The sequence below is a fragment of the Ursus americanus genome, chromosome 5, assembly GCF_024610735.1.
Source record: "Ursus americanus isolate L20-20 chromosome 5, mUrsAme1.1.p, whole genome shotgun sequence".
Taxonomy (NCBI): Eukaryota; Metazoa; Chordata; class Mammalia; order Carnivora; family Ursidae; genus Ursus; species Ursus americanus.
The window spans coordinates 30,204,533-30,225,733 of NC_142131.1; the positions used below are offsets into that span (position 1 = coordinate 30,204,533).

The 21,201-nt window shown below is 41.6% G+C and overlaps 1 protein-coding gene across 1 annotated transcript in view; it reads right to left on the minus strand.

The window, feature by feature from the left end:
• Window positions 1-21,201, minus strand: part of IQGAP2 (IQ motif containing GTPase activating protein 2) — a 274,080-nt gene that overhangs the window by 129,225 nt on the left and 123,654 nt on the right. The window contains exon 3 of the mRNA XM_045796437.2: window positions 5,976-6,132. Within this exon, the coding sequence (XP_045652393.1) occupies window positions 5,976-6,132 (157 nt within the window). The remainder of the gene's footprint in view (window positions 1-5,975; window positions 6,133-21,201) is intronic.

Here is a 21,201-nt window from a genome sequence, read left to right on the forward strand (position 1 = left end):
CCTTTGTCCATTTTATTTATTTTTTTTAAAGATTTTATTTATTTGACAGAGATAGAGACAGCCAACGAGAGAGGGAACACAAGCAGGGGGAGTGGGAGAGGAAGAAGCAGGCTCATAGCGGAGGAGCCTGATGTGGGGCTCGATCCCATAATGCCGGGATCACGCCCTGAGCTGAAGGCAGACGCTTAACCGCTGTGCCACCCAGGCGCCCCTCCTTTGTCCATTTTAAACATCTGAGGAATGCTGACTTCAGAAGCCTATGTTGTACATACTTAAGAAAGCTCAGTGTGTGATGTGCGTTAATATCTTCAATTTATTTACTTCAATTAGGACAAAAAGAGTCTTCTAAACATTCTTATATCTTAGTCCAAAATAATCTTAGTCCATGATAACCACTTCCACCTTGTCAATTTTTTTTCACCAGTCCTACGTACTCATACTAGATGAGGTGGCATGTCTATCGTCTTATCTAGGCAGGGGTTGTTCATGTCCGTCCACCTAACTTCTTTCAGCTATTGGACTAGAAAGTACATGCTGATTTTCTTCTGCTATTTCACTAGCAAATAAGGTTATTCTAGCTTAGACTGAACAGATGAGGAATTATTGAAGTCTTCTCTGGATGGTAACTTCTGACGCAAGAGACTCAAAGCTCTTTGGAACAATAAGGTAGCTCAGAAGCCAATAATTATTCTGATTTGCTTAAATCCTCTGTAGAGGATGGAACTGACAGCAGGGTCCAAGTATTTAAGATACTTGAATTGCTTTGACTGGTTAAGTTCAGGGTCAAGACTAGGTTGTAGGACTCCTGACTCCAAGTCCAAATAAATAATCTACTCGATTCACTGCTCACAGAGCCTCACAACCACACCTCTAACCTTCATAGCTCACTCACCTCTATCAGGCATTGTGCCAATGCTTTGCACGGATGATCACATTTTTTCCTCACAATATCTCTACAAAGGTTGATACTATTATTATTATTATTATTATTATTATTATTATTATTATTATTATTATTCTTACTTCTCAGGTTTACAGGTGAGGAAACAGGCTCACAGAGGTGAAGTTAGCGAGGAAGCCAGCCTCTGAAGTACTTTGATTCTACAGCTCACACTACTAACCACCGTAGATGCTCTCCCTATCTAAGACTCACCTAAAGAGTCAACATCTCCTCTAAGCCCACAGTTACCAACGTACTGTCTGGGAAGATGCTGTTTTCTGTTCTTGAGCCTCATCAGGCTCAAGGAATGCCCTTCTTCCTCCCTTCTCCTCTTTCTCTCGCCCATCTTAACCACCTTGGGAACACACACTCATCTTTCAAGCCTCTACCATGGAAGCCTCGGCCTTTTCGACACTGCACTCCCTTTAGACTTGACGTTCTCTCCTTGGTCACGTCCCACTGTCCACCCAGCCATCGTCTCTTCATGGCCCTCTACCCATTTCTAATCCCTCTCCAGGCTGTTTTCCCTCTTGAATCCATTTACTTCTTGGCTATTCAGGCCATTGTTACCTGTCACCTGGGCTGAGTTTTCCCCTCACGGGACTGCCTCCACCCTCATCCTCTAATTACTCTCCACATAGCATCTTTGTAAAGCCATGATGCCTCTGTTTTACATTTCAATGGCTTCCTCTGTAATTACTTATGATGAAGTCACATATCTCCCATCCTGGTCTCATTTTTCACTACTGTCCCTCACCACAGGCTTTCAGCCACCCTGTCTGTCCAAGCTCTTTTCTTCCTCAAGGCTCTCAAAAACAGGCTCTTTGTCTCCAGACTATCCTCCCAGTAGGAGTACCCCACCCTTAAAGCTGCACATGGATGATTTTCTTCTCATTCTTCCTGCCTCAGAGGTAAATGTTTCCTCAGAGAAGCTCATCTTCTGTCCATTGCTATCAATAACACTGGCTTTAATTTCTTCCTTCATACACTCACAACCCACAACTATTTATTTACTTATAGTCTGTCTGCCCAACTCTAACTGCCATGAAATCATGTCTGCCTTGCTCACCACTCTGCCTTGAGCGCACACAACAGTGCCTGGCACGTGGCAGGTGTTGATAAGCGCTGTATGGATAAATGAATCCTACCCTGTATGTATTTCTATCACAGTAAAACTTTATCTTCTGTCTCTATAATTTTATTAAAATTTATTATAGTATTTATCTACCATTAGATAATGGTTGATTATGTCAAACCCAAGTAATACATAAGAAAAGAATCACCTAGGGGCGCCTGGGTAGCACAGTCGTTAAAGTGTCTGCCTTCGGCTCAGGGCGTGATCCTGGCGTACCGGGATCGAGTCCCACATCAGGCTCCTCCGCTGGGAGCCTGCTTCTTCCTCTCCCACTCCCCCTGCTGTGTTCCCTCTCTCACTGGCTGTCTCTCTGTCACATAAATAAATAAAATCTTAAAAAAAAAAAAAAAAAAAAAAAGAAAAGAATCACCTGGGGTGATCAGTAAGAGTGTAGCTTCCTGGGTCCCTGGCCAAGAGATTCTGCCTGACTCAGTAGTCTGAGGGGGGCGGGCTCACGAGCCCACATTTTTACACACACCCATTGAGTGGTCCTGCAGGAGGTTTTAGCATCACACTAGGAGGAAGAGTGTCAGACTCGAAGCACCCCAAGAATCAAATAGTCTTGGCTTGTTTGAAACTACTGTCATCCGTTTTTTTTTACCCAACAGCTATTTCCCTAGCATCTATCATGGGCTACATCCTTCACCATTCACTGAGGACAGTGCAAAGACGACATACACGGTTCGTGCTTGCAGGACAAGGCTATCTTTACAGCACACCATGATGTATCCAAGAGGGACAGTATCAGGAGCCAGAGCACACATGGCATGGCCACACGGTCCCAGAACTGGGACCTGGAGTGGGTGGTGGAGGTGGCCACGGAAAGGATATTCATCATTAGAAGGTTTAACTCTAATATCTAGGCCATTTTTCTGACCTTAAATTCATGAAGGACCAGGGTTGTACTTAAGCTGGCAGACAACAGGATGAGAAAGGCACTGAAAGCTTCTCATCTGCTTAACTCAGAGCCATTGGTGCCCAAACTGAGGCCTTCAGAGTTCAGGGACAGAGCTCTTGCCTCAGAGACACACTGCGTAACAGGCAGGCCATGTTTTATGGCTGCAGTTTAAGCAGACCTGCTGTCAGAGCCCATGCTCACTGAACTCATGGTTGCCAGATGGTGTATCCAGGGGCTAGGGCTGGGCTAGCTAGCATTGCCTTGTGTCTCAACGTCTTTGCTGCAGTTCCTTGTAAAGGAACACAGGACAGGCTTTAGTCCTAAGGAACCTAAGAACAGGAAGCTAAGTCTCCTGTTCACTAATGTCTGACTCCTTTCAATTTTGTAAAATGAATGAAATGGCCCTAAAATTTTCTGATTACAACAGCAATTCACTAAAAATTGTCTTTCAACGACATTAGGTATTCTCAGAAATTTAGTAAAAGAGGGGAAAAGGCTCTTTTGTCCAGTGAAGAGAGAGGTAGTTTCCATTGGTCCCGTACTCTTTCCCACGTCATAGCTGGAACTACCCCCTCCCCCTGCTACACCCCCCTTCTCCCCACCCTTCTCCTAGCATCATCCCTTCTTCTGTATATCCGTCCTCCGGGACCTGATGGGCAGGGGTGGCAAACACAATACTTCCGTCTCAGTGTTTTGTTCAGGAATGTCATCACCTGCCTGGGCTCCATGGGTATTTTATTTTGTAACAGGAGGCTGGAAATATTTCCCCTGTCTCCACCCCAAAGAGAAGTTGTTATTCATTCTAACGGTAGGCTCTCTGATGCCAGGAGGAAATGGCGCCTGTTTGAGTTGCCATGAGAAGGTCCACAGCTGAACTGGAGACACTTCTATTCAAAGGTGTATCATGTGCCAAGAAGAGAAAAGAGGTAGCCCACCCTCTACTTGGAGGCTCACCATCCACTGACGCTCTCGCTGGCCTGATTCTCATCTCCCGCAATGTCAAAACAAAATACCCACAACCCCCTTTCCAGACGGACTGGGGCCCAGCCCAACTACTCTTGAACTCTGTCATCAAATCTACATGGCTCTTAGTAGAAATAGGGCCAGAGCATGGTAATAACCATTATAGAAGCAATGAAGAAAGAAAAATCGGGCTGCAAAATGTGGACAAATTAATTTATTTTGTGTTGTAGAGATATAAATAATTTTTTTCTTTTCTTTTCTGAACTAAAATATTTTTCAAAATTAAATAATTTTGCCTGACTCGATCACTGACTTTACTAAGACTTTACTAAGTCTTGTGAAAAGCTAGCATAATGAGCTAAGACTCTAGGGAGAACATATGACTTGATCAACTCAAAAGTACTTTAACAAACACAAACACTTTTATTCCTACCATTATCCAAGGCAGAAACTTTTGCTCAGTTATCTTTAAGACGAGAATATGAAAACAGACTCATAAATGATGTCTCAATTCCTCTTATTTATGGTTAGCCTAAATGATTATTCAATCATTTGCTCTGAATTAAATATACATTTTATTTTTAAAAAGATTTTATTTATTCATTTGAGAGAGAGAGAGAGAGAGAGAGAAAACACAAGCAGGGGGAGAGGGAGAGGGAGAAGCAGACTCCCCACTGAGCAGGAAGCCTGACGTGGGGCTCCATCCCGGTACTCCGGGATCACGACCTCAGCCGAAGGCAGATACTTAACCAACTGAGTTATCCAGGTGGCCCTAAATATACACATTTTAAAAAATAAATTTTGCTTATTGGTCAAGGGTCAACTGTATAATAAATTAAGAATATAAAGAATCAGGGGCGCCTGGGTGGCACAGTGGTTAAGCGTCTGCCTTCGGCTCAGGGCGTGATCCTGGCGTTATGGGATCGAGCCCCACATCAGGCTCCTCTGCTATGAGCCTGCTTCTTCCTCTCCCACTCCCCCTGCTTGTGTTCCCTCTCTCGCTGGCTGTCTCTATCCTGTCGAATAAATAAATAAAATCTTAAAAAAAAAAAAAAAAAGAATATAAAGAATCACATTTCAAGGGAGGTTTAGAAATCCTGGCCCAAAGTGCATAAAAAAAGACTTACTCCAGAAGAGAACACCACACATTTAAAAAGTCCCTTTCAAAGACACATCTAATGGAGGAGTCTTTTAGGTTGGTTCTTGCCTTTTCCTCTTTCATTCCTCTTTCATTTCTTAATGAAAAATGTCAAACATAAAGTTGATGAAACAGTATAATGAACTCCTATGTACCCATCACCTAACCTCAATAATTATGAACTCACGGCCAGTCTCAAATCTCTCTCCATCCTCCTCCTGATTATTTCCAAGCAAATCCTAGATATATCACTTTATCTGTAAATACTTAGACATGCGTCTCTAAAATAATCATTTTTAAAGTCAAGTCAAGATTGTTGTTTATTTTGGTCTTGTTTTCTTTCTCCCCATGTGTCCTCCCAAATTAGCCATAAAATAATTAAAACAAGTTGCATAAAAAAAAATAAGTCTTATTTTGTTTTAAAGCTTCAGTGGAACAGAATTCCCACCTGGCTATTTAATGATACTACTCATTTGATCACATTGGCCCTCACTCTTTGGGGCCACAAGTTCAAGTCCCAGCTGGGTACTTTACTTCTTGAGGAGAACAAAGGGAGTAATAAACTGCATCGGTGGTGGAAGAAAAAGGAGGGTAGAATGCCCTCATTTTTACATTTACTGGGGCTAATAAAAATGACCTCCACGAAGGAATAATGGAAGGGGGCTGGGAAGCCCCACAAATCAGACGTGTCTCAGCCTCAGCCCAGAAATAGAAACATTCTGCTTTTAAAACTGCTGCTGCCTCAGGAATGATTATTAGCAGGCTTCAAAGACCAAGGACACCCCCTCCCCCCATTTCACAAAATCCTTGTAGGAACACTAAGAGTAAAAGCACGGAAAGGAAATGAAATACTGAACTTTCACTTTTAGATGGAAGCCAAAACCAATTAGATCTCAGTTACCTTGTAACGCGTTTGTTCCACATCATAGATCTTTTTCTCTGATACCATTTTTGGGGCAAAGAACTTGGCTAACTTTGCAAGGTAAACTCCATTCCGGAGCCCTTCTTCCAGTTCAGTGGTTGGTGGCAATTCTTCAACTAAGCAGACTTCCATCCACCTAGAAGGATGAGAAAAAAACCTTCAAGTGATTCCAGGTGGGTCACTTCGTGTAGATGAAGAGACACAGCATCTTGCTACGTGTGTTGGTGATTATTGACAAACGGAGCAGGATCTGAAACATCTTTAGCTGTCTGAGATGGGAGGAGAGGACTTTCTGGGTGGGCAAGGATTCAGAATACGAGATGAGCAAGGGGGATGCAAAGCCCAGAGCCACTGAACTCACTTCCACGCCAGAGCTTGTCAACTTCATCTGTCTGAGTCTCTGCCAATTCTCTTTTGTGCCAAAGAGGAAAATGGCCAAACCATTTTGTATGGGTGGAATTAGTCTGCTGACATTATAGAAAAAAAATAATTCCAAGTTTATGAACCCAGAGTGGAGGAGATACTTTAGGGCTGATGCCTTGGGGAAAGCATAGTCCAAGATACTGTAAAATCTGCAGCTGCCTCAGTCCAGAAATGGCTACCAGAAAAGCTAAAAAGGTGTGGAAAAGTAGCATCAAAAATTCAGAATGTTGCCCTCAATTAATATACATTCCATTTTCCAATACCAGGAACTTATTACAACATTCTTAACTTTTGGGGGGAAAAATGCAATATTTACTGAGTTATGAAAAAATATCTCAGAAAGAGATCAGATTAAATCTTAGGACATTGTGCCAATATTGTAGAAAAGAGAGCAGCAAGGTCATTATGGGCTCAAGGACACACGGTGGGAGGGGAGAGCGGGCCAGCTCACATTTCACACTGGTGTGTCGAGAGTTTGCCAGACTTATGAAGATAATGCTATTCCTATCCATTGTCAAGCTACTGTTACCTACTGTAAGATCCAAGAGGCAGATGTGCAGGTGTTTAGTGAAGGAGCCCCCACCTCCCTGCCACTGACCCGCAAATCATGAACTATTAGTGTGAGTACCATACCTCTATGGCCAGGCCCTGCCCGAAGACCATTCACACATCTGCAGCTGATTCTATCAGCATTTGGCACAAGAGGACACTGCTCTGCAATATTAGCAAGTGATCCTGATCCCAGCAGTGAACACTCAAAACATCTCAACTGCTTGTAGCTCTGGACAACAGCTTTTAAAAGCTCAGGGAGTCCCTAATAAACAGTATTTACTGGCCACTTACTAGGCATCATAAAATGTGGAATATATGAGAAAAATAGAAACATAAGCCCTACCTTCAAAGAGGATTAGATATAATTGAAAAGGCAGTGAGATTCCAAGAAAAAAAACCCACAGAAACACATAAGAAAGGTTATTATGCCCAATGTTACCCAGTAGTGCTTCAGAATAAGGCTGGGAATAAAGGAGGGTGCTGGACTACTCAGGGAAAGCACTGAAAAGATGATGGGACCTGGATCTGGCCTAGAAAAATGGAGTATAAGCAAAGGCAGAGAAGCACTAGAAACTGGGGAGCAAGAGAGACTAAAGGCCTAGGGGAAACATGGGCTGACTCATGGAGAAAACCCAGAGAAGACTTTGGGCTTCTGGGGTTCAGGGCGAGAAAGGAAATGAAGCTGAGTATATAAATTCAGACTCTGGAGGACCTAGCATAGGAGAAGTGTGTTATCTGCTGCCACAGGAAGCAGGGAGCTCCTGGCAGCCTCGCAGCAAAGGAGTGACACGCTGACAGCGGTAATTAGAGAAAATTCATCTTGTGTGATGGATGCCGCGAGACAAAGCGCTCTTTCAGGCCTTTTCCATTGTGAGGAACTGAGGGACTGGATTAGATAGGAAGCGATGGAAAGGAGGGAAACCAGGAGACACGCTGAGGAAGCAGTAACAGGACTTGGTGACAGCCTGGAAAAGGAGGTCAGAGGAGAGGAAAATATTGCCAGCCAGGGCGAGGGGTCTGGGGTGAAGAGAGCTCTGTGCACGGGGATCTAGCCCCATGTCAACTGTCTGACCCCAAGAACGTCCCCTAACCTCTTGGGGCCTGTTTTCTCCTCTGCTGAGGGGATAGAGAATTAGAAGGATGGGATGATCAAATTTTTCCCAGACTTAAGATCTTCGGGAGACTGTGACACTGGGAGAATAAGGAACTGGTAAAACGAGATGAAGAACTTGGCTTTCGCATGCCACGTACAAAGTGTATAAGGGATGTTTGGTTTATACAAGCCTTGCTTCAAATTACTGAAGAGTACATAGCCTTGAGAAATTCTTCAAAAATTAAGAAATCAATAATAATGTTGCTTTTTAAATAAAAATCTGGCCAAGTTAAAATCCACTGTACTAGGCTAATTTTCTAATCTACATCAACTACAAATCACAGCATTATGCTAATTCATATTAAAACACAATCTGCTTTTGAATAATCAGCTTAAAAATTTAAGACATTGTTTTTCCACACAATATATAAATGCTCTAACAATCCCATGATTGGAGTATATGTGTGAGGCGTGAGTGAGGGGTAAATTGACAACTGGTAGTGGAGGGGGTTAAACTGACAATAGGGCACAAAGGGCAGTAAGCTAAAATAAAAAGTGATATATGGTATTTTAGACTTGGGCTTGCTAAAAAAAAAAAGATCATCACATTTACTTCTGTCTATATTAGAATATATGTGCAGTTGGCTTCCAACACTACTGATACCGAGAAGTTGGGTTAGTTACAGCCTATTTAAAATATAGCCACTGCTAATGCTTATGACATTACGAATTACTCAAGGCAAAGGCCATCTCTTCTTCCACTTTATAATCAATCCCTTTGTGTCTGGCAATGTGTTTAACATAGTAGGTCCCCCATAAATTGTTACTTAATGACGGATTCTGAGTGCATAAGAAAAACTTTTGCAAGCATCACAGCTGCACCATGAAATCTTCAGGACCCCGCCAAAGATACGTCAATGTAGCATTTTTGCAACATTAAGCATAAATGGGGAGATCTCCTTTCACTTCCTTGAAAGTTAAACGATGAAGCCATTATCATCAATGATAACTCCTACTAAAGTACTATTTTGTGCTAGAACCTGTATTTAATACTTCATGGGGATAATCATTTAATCCTCAAGATTACCTCATAAAGAAGAGGTGCTATTAAGATCGCCATTCTTAGATGATAATCTGAGGCTCAGAAAAGCCCTGTGCCAAACAACTGGTAACCAAAAGACTTCAAAAAGCTGCCAGGACCTCTGTTCCTCTCATTTTAACTTTGAACTTCTCATGACTCACCCAGGCTACTTCCAGAGTAGGAGTAGGAGTTCCATGGTTTGGGGACATATGTGCTACTACTGTCTCAGTATAAGGGATTGAGAAGAGCATAGGGACTGTCACAATTGAGTAAATTTCCTGGGGTTTCATTTAGAATTCCCTCTTTGTCACCTGCCTTGAAATGCTGAATGGTGAATGGCATAGGCTGCTTCTTCTGGGTGCTGTTTCAAGCAGAGTATGAAAAGCTTCGACCCTCTCCAAGTGGAGTCACTTCCTCAGAGAACTCCTGTAGGCCTAGACAAGATCTCAAAGAGTCTTTAAAATATACTACTTGGAAACTCCTCTTAATTAGTAGTCAGTAGAGGATGAACAAAAGCTGACTGAGAGCAAGACTATTCTTCTGGGACAGGTGGTAAACTCTGACCAAAAAATCAGAGACTGGCGACTTAACCTTGTTCTAAAGGTATTAAAATACCTCACAACAAAGCACCAATTATAATACGCGAACTTCTCAACTAGGACACAGTCATGTGGGCTGAGAATCCTTTCGATTTACCTTTCAAAAGTATAACAAAAAAACTTGGAGCCGAGATACCAAATGGCTCATCCCAGAAGCTAGGAGACAGCTGGGAGTGGCTGCTGGCCAGGGTCGACATTTCCCAGTTCCGCCGTATCTGTGTGAAGCCAAGTGGCGGGGTTGTGACCGCAGACTAGGAGAGGAAATGATGTGCGTGGCCCCTAGGCGTGCGTGGCCCCTAGGCGTGCCTCAGGAAAGTCTCCCAGAGTGGAGCTTCCACTGTCTCCCCTGCTGTCTACTGCCAGGATACTTAAGCTCATGGCAAGGGGGGAGGCACCTGGCTGGCTCAGTCCGTAGAGCATGCAACTCTTGATCTTGGGGCTGTGAGTTCAATCCCCACGCTAGGTGTGGCTCCTACTTAAAATAAAGAAGTAAAAGAAAAATAAAATCTTAAAAAAAATAAAGCTCATGGCAGCTTTGAAAGAGAAAGGAGAAGCACTACCATCAGCCTGGGTCCCCAAATAACTGTGGTAAAGAAGTGCCTGTGGCCCCTCGTCCTTGTCCTACATTACTGAACTTTACACGAGCAAGATTTAAACTTCTATTGTCAACCTCAACTCAGTGGCTTATCTGTTACAGAAGCCAGGGCTATCCCGCCAAACCAATCCAAGTCCTTAGCGTGATTTCTATGGTCTGTTGGGGCCAAATTTCCTCTAATGATCACAATGCAGAGACAACTGGCCTGATGTTCAGGAAGTCTGTCTCTGCCATCAGTAGCTGGATGTACTGGAACAAGTCATTTAACACTCTAAACTGAGTTTTAGTCCATGAGCCTAAAGTTATAATGGAATTCAACATGACAGTGCAATTATGCAATATGATTTTGTTTTATTAACAGTTTTATTGAGAAATAATCCATACGCCATACACTCACCCATTTAAGATGTACAATGCAATGATTTTTAAACATTTATAGGGTTGTGAGATCATCACCATTATCAATTTTGGAACATTTTCATCACTCCCAAAAGAAACTCTATACCCATTAATAGTCATTCCCCATTTATCCCATTACTCCCCACTCACTAATGTATTTTCTATTGATTTGCCAATTCTGTACATTCATGTAAAGGGAATCCTACGATACCTGGCCTTTTGGCACTAGCTTCCCTCATTTAGCATACTGTTTTCAAGGTTCATCTATGGTGTAGGATGTAGCAGTACTGTATGCTTTTTTATTGCTGAGGAATATTCCGCAGTATGGCTAAATCGCATTTTATCAGTTTATTGACATCTGGGTTTTCCCCACATTTTGGCTACTAGGAACAATACTACTAACTTGTATACTAACATTAATGTGCTGGTTTCAGATGGACATGGGCTCTCATTTCTCTTGGGTATATATCTAGAAGTGGAATTGTTGGGTTTAAAGCAACTCTGTGTTTAGTCTTTTTAGGAACTTCCAGATGGTTTTGCAGAGCATCAGCAACATTTTATATTCCCACCAAGAATGTAAGAGGATTCTAATTTCTCCATTCTTGCCCACACTTTGCTGTCTTTTTGATTACAGCCGTCCTAGTAGATGCAAAGTGGTACCTCATTCTGGTTATTTTCATTTCCTGGATGGTTAAAGATACTGAAAACCTTATCTGCTTATTGACCATGTGTATATCTTTGTTAGAGTAGTGTCTATTCAAATCCATTGCCCGTGGTTTACCTGGGTTATTTGTCTTTTCATAATGGAGTTATAGGGGTTCTTTATATATTTGGTATAGAAGTCCTTTATCAGATAAATGATTTGAATACCTCTCCTCACTCTCTGTGTTGTCTTTTCACTTTCTTGATGTTGTCCTTTGAAGAACAAAGAGGTTTTAATTTTGATGACGTCCCATTTATTCTTCTGTTGCCTGTACTTTTGGTGTCGTATGTAAGAACTGAAGGTCACAAACATTTCTTCGAAGAGCTTTACAGTTTTAACTTTTACGTTTAGGCTTTTGATCCAGTTTCAGTTATTTCTTGTAAATTTTGAGAGTTAAGGGTCTGAATTCATTCATTCGCATGTGGATTTACAGTTATCCCAAACCATTTGTTAAAAAGACTATGCTTTCCTCCATTAAATTGGAGTCCTTACAAAAAAAAAAAAAATTGACTGCAAATGAAAAGGGTCTGAATTCATTCATTCGCATGTGGATTTACAGTTATCCCAAACCATTTGTTAAAAAGACTATGCTTTCCTCCATTAAATTGGAGTCCTTACAAAAAAAAAAAAATTGACTGCAAATGAAAATATTAATCTATATATGGATGATTTACATATGGACAGGACATACCGTATGTACACACAAAATCAAGCTACAAAGACCTCACGTCATCAAGAGCCTGTTTTAAAAAAAACCAACCTAAAAACCCTCAGAAATGAAAAGCAGAATTGGTCTGTGCCTCCTTCTGATGCCCTTACATTTACTTCTTCTTCCCTATTCCTTCTACTGATTACTACTATTGAACCACAACACCACTATGTGAACGTCTCATCCTAAAGCAGAAGTCCAAGCTATTATGAGAATCTGAAGAGTTGTTACAGAACTTCACCTCCCTTTTCAGGATAAAGGGACTGCTTTCCTATCCACGTGCTTGTTTTCCCTTCTCTCTGTAGGGAAAGTTCAGATCACTCACTGGGCACAGAGAAATGAGAAGTAAAAGGAATTTTCCTTTTTTTTCCCCATGCAAGCAGCCTCTCCCCATCTTTTATTTTTTAAAATTTTCTAGGTTAAGATGAAAAAGAGAAATAATTAATGTCATTTTGTCTTGCAAGAGACCCAAAAGACAAAATTAAAAAGACCCTTCTAAAAACCATGAGACAAATGATCCATTCTACTCTGTTACTTTGTGCCTTGCGGAACATATGAAAGTTGTTTCACCGAGGCATTTGCTCTCTGAATTGTTATTCAGGAAATCACCAACTATAAATCTTGGTCTCTATCATACAGCACTGTATGGAAGAAATATCCCGAAAGCACAACTGCTGGCCAAAAAACCAGAAAGTGTGTGTGTTTTTTTCCCTGTACAAACATTATTTTACTGCAGTGCTCTGTTTCGTGAACTTTCAAGTATTTTAAGTCAATTTATCTCCCTAAATGTTTTGAAAATAAGTTTAGGAGGTAGTTTTTCAAAGAATAAAAGCAAAGACCAGATATTTTTATACGTACAGTGCAACTGATCACCTTTTGAGCCAATAGGAAGTAAAACGTCAGAGGGACTGTATTGAGTTTTCATGGTTAAACTTTCTATTTCGCTGGAGGCTCATGCAAAATGGTGACCACAATTCCATCAGCCTTAATAGCTCAGGGGAACAGGGAATCACCACTGCAAAAGTGAGGCGGATCCATCCTAGTCTTATGCAATACTTACTTTTAGTTCACTGTAAGAAAGTGACATGAAATGTTAAAAAAAAAAAAAAGGCACTAATTATTTTCCTTAAAACACAGACATGCAGTACCGTGAGAAGAATCAATAGATAACTCCATGATCTAACAGGAATGGAGCTGACTTCGCTGGATGTATCTCTCACTCTCCTCTTTAGGAGGGAGAGGATACAGCAGAATCTGTTGAGTTTGGCAAGCATTTCCCCAACTGTGTTCTACAGAATGCTGGCTCCAGGAGATGCTAATATAGTGTCCTGGGGGAAACGGGGACCAAGTAATTTAAAAAACGCTGCGTTCTATATCCTGTCTTGAAGATTCCTAAGTGGCAGTAGTATGCTGAAAGCTCAGAGAATTCCTAAAGTAGGAAACCAAGTTTAATTTCCTTTAACCTAATGTTTCCCCAAAGTTTTGGGCCACAAAACTCCCTTTTCCTACAACAGTTAGCACCATTTCATATAATGAAATAGCAGGCAACTAATAGACACAGTATAATTTACTGACTAAAACCATGGCATTAGGGGTTACACTTTTTGGGCTCAAATTCTAGTTCCAGCACTACACCCGTGACTTTTCTTTAAAACAAGGATGTTTAAAAGTATCTGTCCTTGGTGGTGGTGGTGGTGGTGGTGGGGCTATTTTAAAGAGTTAATTAGTATACATTACAATGTTTGGCACTGTGCCCAGCACTCAGTTAGAACCCAGCAAACATTCGCCACAATTATTAGATGGCCTCAAGTTTGAATATGGCCTATTCCCTTACCAGTTGCAGAATCTTGAGAGATTACTATTAGGTTACTAGAATCCAATTACTATTTTTGTTATATTTTTATTATTATGTTATGTTAGTCACCATACAGTACATCATTAGTTTTTGATGTAGTGTTCCATGATTCATTGTTTGCGTATAACGCCCACTGCTCCATGCAATACGTGCCCTCCTTACTACCAATTACTATTTTTGAGAATCTGCTCCTTTCCGGACATTGTTCCAAGCGGTGGATCGGGAAAAGCCGCTCAGCTTACAGAGCAGAGTCTCAGGTTATCAATGATGTTAGGAAGCCAAGGGTTCCAAGCTGCTTTGTGGATTAAATAGAACAGCACCAGGACAGCATCTAGCAGAGAGCTGGCCCTCAGAAGTCATGCATACGGTTCCCTTCTCTTCAAACTTTTTTTTTTTTGAGAGAATCTTTGCGGGTGAGTTCTTAGAGAAGGATACCGAATGCACGAATGGTACTGTCCTTCCTTGTGTTCCCTTGGATGTGGGATAAGAAAGAAAGAAATAAGCAGACCGGCCTGAGTCAATGATGGGTATAAGGAAGGCTGCAAATTTTGGAGCCCAATTTCTAACAGGTTGGATTGGTTTTTGAAGATTTTGGAAAAAAGGGTGAATTATTTCATAAAATACAGTTGCTCACGTACATGCCCTATTGCTCATTCTTAGCTCTGGGCACCAATCGGACTTTCACTGTACTTCTATTTAGGCTTGGCCCAGAGAACCACCTGCCTGGACGTAGTATACGGAGGGTACAACATGCTTGCATACATGGCTGGCTTGGCATATACAAATACAGAAACAAGACACTTACATGTTCTAAAATTTCTAGGTAGGCAGACACTCCATGAAGCAAAGAGTCTATAAGGTTAAAAAAAAAATGTAACCCAAAACATGTACTTGTTTTTAATGTGGGGATTAAAGACATATATATATATGTGACAGGCATCTGGGTGGCTCAGTTGGTTAAGCATTTGCCTATGGTTCAGATCATGATCCTAGGGTCCTGGGATCGAGCCCCTGCTTCTCCTTCTCACTCTGCCCCACCCCCCTGCTCGTGCGCCCACTCCCTCTCTGTCTCTCTCTCCTAGCTCACTCTGTCAACTAAATAAATAAAATCTTAAAAACAAAAAAAGACACACATATACTCGAGAACAAGTGCTGGGAACCTTGTAGCCTCTGGGATCCAGAGATCAGGGCAAGAATGAGAGGGGCTGCAAGGCACACCTTCTTGGAATCTTCCAATGTTTTTTGCCCTCTACTGGTGTCCAATATACATTGCCTGCATGTTCTCAGATACACAATCTTCTCCCCAATACATTCAAACAGTTATAGTCTACCAGTACAAACTTTCTCAAAAGCAATCTGATGATATGATAGTAAATAATTATTGCGCACCTGTTAAGTTCTGGGCACAGTGCTTCATAAAGTTTCATTTACTCTTCTTGTAACCCAGTGAGTTATCATCTTTAAGAACATGTCGAGTCAAAAAAAAAAAAAAAAAAAAAAGAAAGAATGAAAAAAACAAAACACCATGAGGAGTCAGATACCAAGGAAGATGAAATGTAGTGTTCAAGATGGTATATAAGTGGGAAAAACAAAATATGAATTCAAAGATCACTCTGAAGTTTGTACATTACCCACCACACTATATGTTTCTTGAAAGAATACATGAAGAAACTTAAAATATAACCCAGATGTTTTACTTTGTGAATACGATTTATTAAATACAGCTATGGTCCAAGATTTCTGTTCAACACAAAAGCTGCAAATAACCTATGTGTCTAACGAAATCATGTTCTGACCATTGTTGACAATATTATATAGCCACTCAAGATTCTTTCAAAAAATATTTAAGAAAATGGAAAAATAGGGCTCCACACTGGGTGTGAAGCCTACTTGAAAAAAAAAAAAACAATAAAAAAAAGAAAATGGAAAAATATTGGTGGTCAATTTAGGAGAAAAGGACAGGATGCAATATTATAAAATTCATAATTCTGTATCTAAAATTACAGATATTTAAATAAGTGCACATGGACTGGAAAATATATTGCAAAATATTAACAGCAGTTTCCTTGTATAATCACATAACTGGCAGACTTTTCTTCTTTTCATGTCTCATTTTTTCTCCTAAGTATGTATTATTTCATAAAGAGAAAATAATGAAATAAAGTATATTCTCAAGTTCCTGTCTCTTCTGCATATGTAAAAATAAGAACTGGTTTGCTGATTATACCAGACCACTCAAGCTAAAATAGAGTTTTGCGGTAGCAAACACTAAGATACAGACAAAAGCTGGGGTAATGGGAGTCGAGGGGAAAATGGTGGTTTGTGATGTAATCTAGTTTGTGATGGAGGATGGAAACCAGAGAAGACTTAAAAAAAAAAAAAAACCGCTCTGGCATTTTTTTTTTTTTTGAAGCAGCATATTGATTGACACACCTAACTAATATAACTCCCTTTGAAGGAAAACATTAAGTGTATGTCTCTTTCCATGTACCTCTAACCATATCAACAATCTGGCTTCAAGGCTTGGAAAGTAAAGCAACATTCATCATTAATGCATACAACAAATGAAACAATAACAAATCAAAAGCACGGCTTGGATGAGCCTTGCTGCTTATAGTAAAACACGAGAGGAAACCAAGAAATTGAAGAAGGAATCGTTAAGCAAAAAGGCAGAACGTGAAGATTTGGAAAGTTCTCAGGTTTTCAACCTTGCAAAAAATGAGAAAGTGTGTTCTGGAGGGAACACCAAGGGTGTGGCTGGATCATCAGTGCATAAGAATACCCCTCATTCATCTCATCAGTCAGGAATGCGTACGGATGTGGCGAGATACAGCAGAGACACTGCCCACTTGGACCACAACAAGAGATTAGGCGAAGATGAAGACAGGCTTCAGACCTCTGGGATTTTATGGATGGGACAACAGAATTACCTGGCTGTGAACAAGATAAGGGAAGAATGAGCCTGAAGACGATTCAGAGGTGGGCAGGGCTGCCCTCCCACTCTACGCCCAGCCTCTGTCTGCTCCTTGGTTTCAGTGGGCCATGTTGCTGCCCTAGGGAGTCTGGAAGGCAGGGCCACCGCCTTGATGGCCTGAAGGACAGAGTGTCAAGCAGATGATTCTTGAGCCTTAAAATCTAATGTAACTTGCCCTGCTTGGTTATGAGTTGCTTGGGATCCATGGGCCCTTTCTTTCCAGTTTCTCCCTTTTAGAACAGGAAGGCCTGTGCTCCTCCCCCACACTGTATTTTGGAAGCACATAACTTGCCTGGTCTCACAGGTTTACGGCTGTAGAGGAATTTTTGCCTCAGAGTGAATCTTCCCTCTAGTCTTACTCACACTTGATTTAGGTATTTAGGTATTTAGGTGAATCTTCCCTCCAGTCTTACTCACACTTGATTTAGATGGTATTTAGGTGAGACTTAGAGTTGACGCTAGAATAGTTAAGATTTGAGGGCTGTTGGGATATAGACGACTGCATTTTGTATATGAGAAGAACATGAATTTGGGGGTCTAGAGGGTGGAGGCTTATGGCAGAATTGTGTCCCCTCCAAATTCGTATGCTGATATCCTTATATCAGACTTAGTATATATATCCTTATATAAGACTTAGTAGCTCAGAATGGGACTATGTTTGCAGAAAGAGGAGAATAAGTTAAAATGAGGCCATCAGAGCAGTCCCTAAATCAGAATGACTTGTGTCCTTATAAGAGCAGATTAGCACAGATAGATACCAGGGCTATGCACACGCAGACGGAAGACAGTGTGAGAACACAGCAAGAAGACTGTCGTCTACAAGTCAAAGAGAGAAGCCTCAGGAGAAACCAAACATGCTGACACCTTGATCTTGAACTTCTAGCCTCCATAAACTTGAGAAAATAAATTTGTGTTAAGTCACTCATCCTACACTATTTTGTTATGGTAACCCAAGCAAATATACTAGCTAGAACCCCAAATGCCATCATCCTCTAAAACCCCTTACCCACTTCCTTTTCTCTTCCCTGCATTTATTACTACCTGGCAGATTATATCATATTTATTTGTTTGACTGACATCTACTTTAAATGTAAACTCTGTAAGAGCAAGGTCCCTGTACCTGAGAGGCATAGAAAACAACAGTTAAAAGTACAAACTCTAGAGCCAACTAGCTGACATTGAACCCAAACTCTGCCATTTATCTGTCCTGTAGCTTGGTTCAGTCACTAAACCTGTATGTGTCTCAGTTTCCTAATTTGTAACACGGGCTAATAGTATTACCACTTCAGAGAGTTGTCAGTTAATAGAAGAAGAGCATGACCTCGGCTCTTCGGGCAACTAATCTTTGACAAAGCAGGAAAAAACATCCAGTGGAAAAAAGACAGTCTCTTCAATAAATGGTGCTGGGAAAATTGGACAGCTACATGCGAAAGAATGAAACTTGACCACTCTCTCACACCATACACAAAGATAAACTCCAAATGGATGAAAGACCTCGATGTGAGACAGGAATCCATCAAAATCCTAGAGGAGAACATAGGCTGCAACCTCTACGACATCGGCCACAGCAACTTTTTTCATGACACATCTCCAAAGGCAAGAGAAACAAAAGAAAAAATGAACTTGTGGGACTTCATCAAGATAAAAATCTTCTCCACAGCCAAGGAAAGAGTCATCAAAACAAAGAGGCAGCCCACGGAACGGGAGAAGATATTTGCAAATGACACTACAGACAAAAGACTGGTATCCAAGATCTACGAAGAACTTCTCAAACTCAATACGCAAGAAACAAATAATCAAATAAAAAAATGGGCAGAAGATATGAACAGACACTTTTCCAATGAAGACATACAAACGGCTAACAGACACATGAAAAAATGTTCAACGTCATTAGCCATCAGGGAAATTCAAATCAAAACCACCTTGAGATACCACCTTACACCAGTTAGGATGGCAAAAATGGACAAGGCAAGAAACAACAAATGTTGGAGAGGATGTGGAGAAAGGGGATCCCTCCTACATTGTTGGTGGGAATGCAAATTGGTACAGCCACTTTGGAAAACAGTGTGGTAGTCCCTCAAAAAGTTAAAAATTGAGCTACCCTATGACCCAGCAATTGCACTACTGGGTATTTACCCCAAAGATACAGATGTAGTGAAGAGAAGGGCCATATGCACCCCAATGTTCATAGCAGCATTGTCCACAATAGCTAAATCGTGGAAGGAGCTGAGATGCCCTTCAACAGATGACTGGATTAAGAAGATGTGGTCCATATATACAATGGAATATTACTCAGCCATCAGAAAGAACAATCACCCAACATTTGCAGCAACATGGATGGGACTGGAGGAGATTGTATTGAGTGAAATAAGTCAAGCAGAGAAATACAATTATCATATGGTTTCACTCGTTTATGGAACATAAGAAATAGCAGGAAGATGGGTAGAAGGAAGGGAAGAAGGAAGGGGGGGTAAACAGAAGGGGGAATGAGAGACTGTGGACTCTGGGAAACAAACTGAGGGCCTCAGACGGGAGGGGGCTGGGTGACTGGGATAGGCTGGTGATGGGTATTAAGGAGGGCACATATTGCATGGAGCACTGGGTGTTATACGCAAGTAATGAATCATGGAACATTGCATCAAAAACTAATGATGTACTGTATGGTGACTAACATAACATAATAAAAAATTATTATAAAAAAAAAAAGAAGAAGAAGAACATGAGAACAGTACCTCGCAGGTTAGTGGTAGCTCTCCATGGCTTTTATCGCTCACTGCTATCTCCCAGGACCACCCTCTGCACAACTGCCAACACAACCCTTGGATCGCATCTGTCCCTTAGCGCTATTTCTTTAGCTGTCCCCTGCCACACATACTCTCCTGAGGCAGCAATTAATGCCAGACTTTTACCATGTCAAACATGCCTTTTCCTCGTCAGTCTGTGGCAGCCCCTTAGCTACCCCAACCCATCCTAGCCACCCCCCAACCACACACACACAATTACCTTACACAAGTTATAGACTTAAATGGTATTTAGTAGAGGTATACAAATATTTAAACGTGTGCGTGAGAGCCAGGTTTGCACTCTGAGGGGGCCCCCAGGAGGCCAGCAATGCCATTCTCAAACGATTGCAGCGCAAGGCTTAGCACGCTCAGCACTCAGCAGGCACTTGGGAGTTCTACGCACATATTTTCACGCGAACCTGATGAGGTCGGTATTACTTCCCCTTGACAGAGAGGGAAAGAGGCTGGGCGAGGTAAGTACGAACTTGCTCACAGAAGCCAGTAAACAGACTTCAGTCCAGCTTGTCGCCTCCACAGTATGCGTGTCCTCCACACTGCGCTCTGCTCTGACAGACCATTTATGATGAATGGGCTCGACAGGGCTCACACTTACTTTCTGGCAATGTTTGCTTCGTAAGCAGACACTCACTGGGAAGCCTTCTCTGAAACTAAAATAAGCCGGTTCAGATCTTCAGACTGGTTTTTCCCGAAGTGAGCTGTGCTTGTGTTTTAATACAAGATGAAGAAAACATATTCTTTGGGACTGGCTGAAGAGCCTTTCACTTTCAGAGGTGTCTGTGGGGTACAGCTCATCACTGGGCTTTGGGTTCCCAAGAGCCTGGCTTTAAGCTTGGTTCTACAACTTATTAGTCATGTTACCTTGGCAGGTAAAGACCAACCTGGACCAAAACTCCCCCTTTCAGAAATTTGGGTATAACACCCGTGACCTCACAGAGATGTCATGTAGAGTCACCCAGGAAAGAAAGGACCTGCCATGCAATAGGTGTTCAAAAAATAGTTGTTCATAAAAGGGAAGAAAAAGGAGGTAAGCAGGTGAGCATTAGTTTCAAGTGTAATGTTCCAGAGAATCCATCAGATTTCACATATTCTCCAAGGAGAGTTTCTCCTATGCATCCAAGCCATCTGGCCACACTGACCTGTATGTGTAAGGTCCCAAGTCCTCTGGAGGGAGACTACTGGAGCATAGGACACCTTGTGGGAAAACCAGCGAAGCAAAGTGCCGTGGCAAAGTGAACTAAAACATTGGATTCTGTCTAGCTGGCTTCTCAGAACTAGCTACAGGTGAGAGGAGGCTGTAATGTTCATATGCAGTTCAAAACACCTTCCATTTGGCAAGCCAACCATGAGCTGGGTTGCAGAGAAAAAGAACTTCAAGTACTAGGCAGGAGCAGTTTCCTGGCAAATCAACACTCATCTGA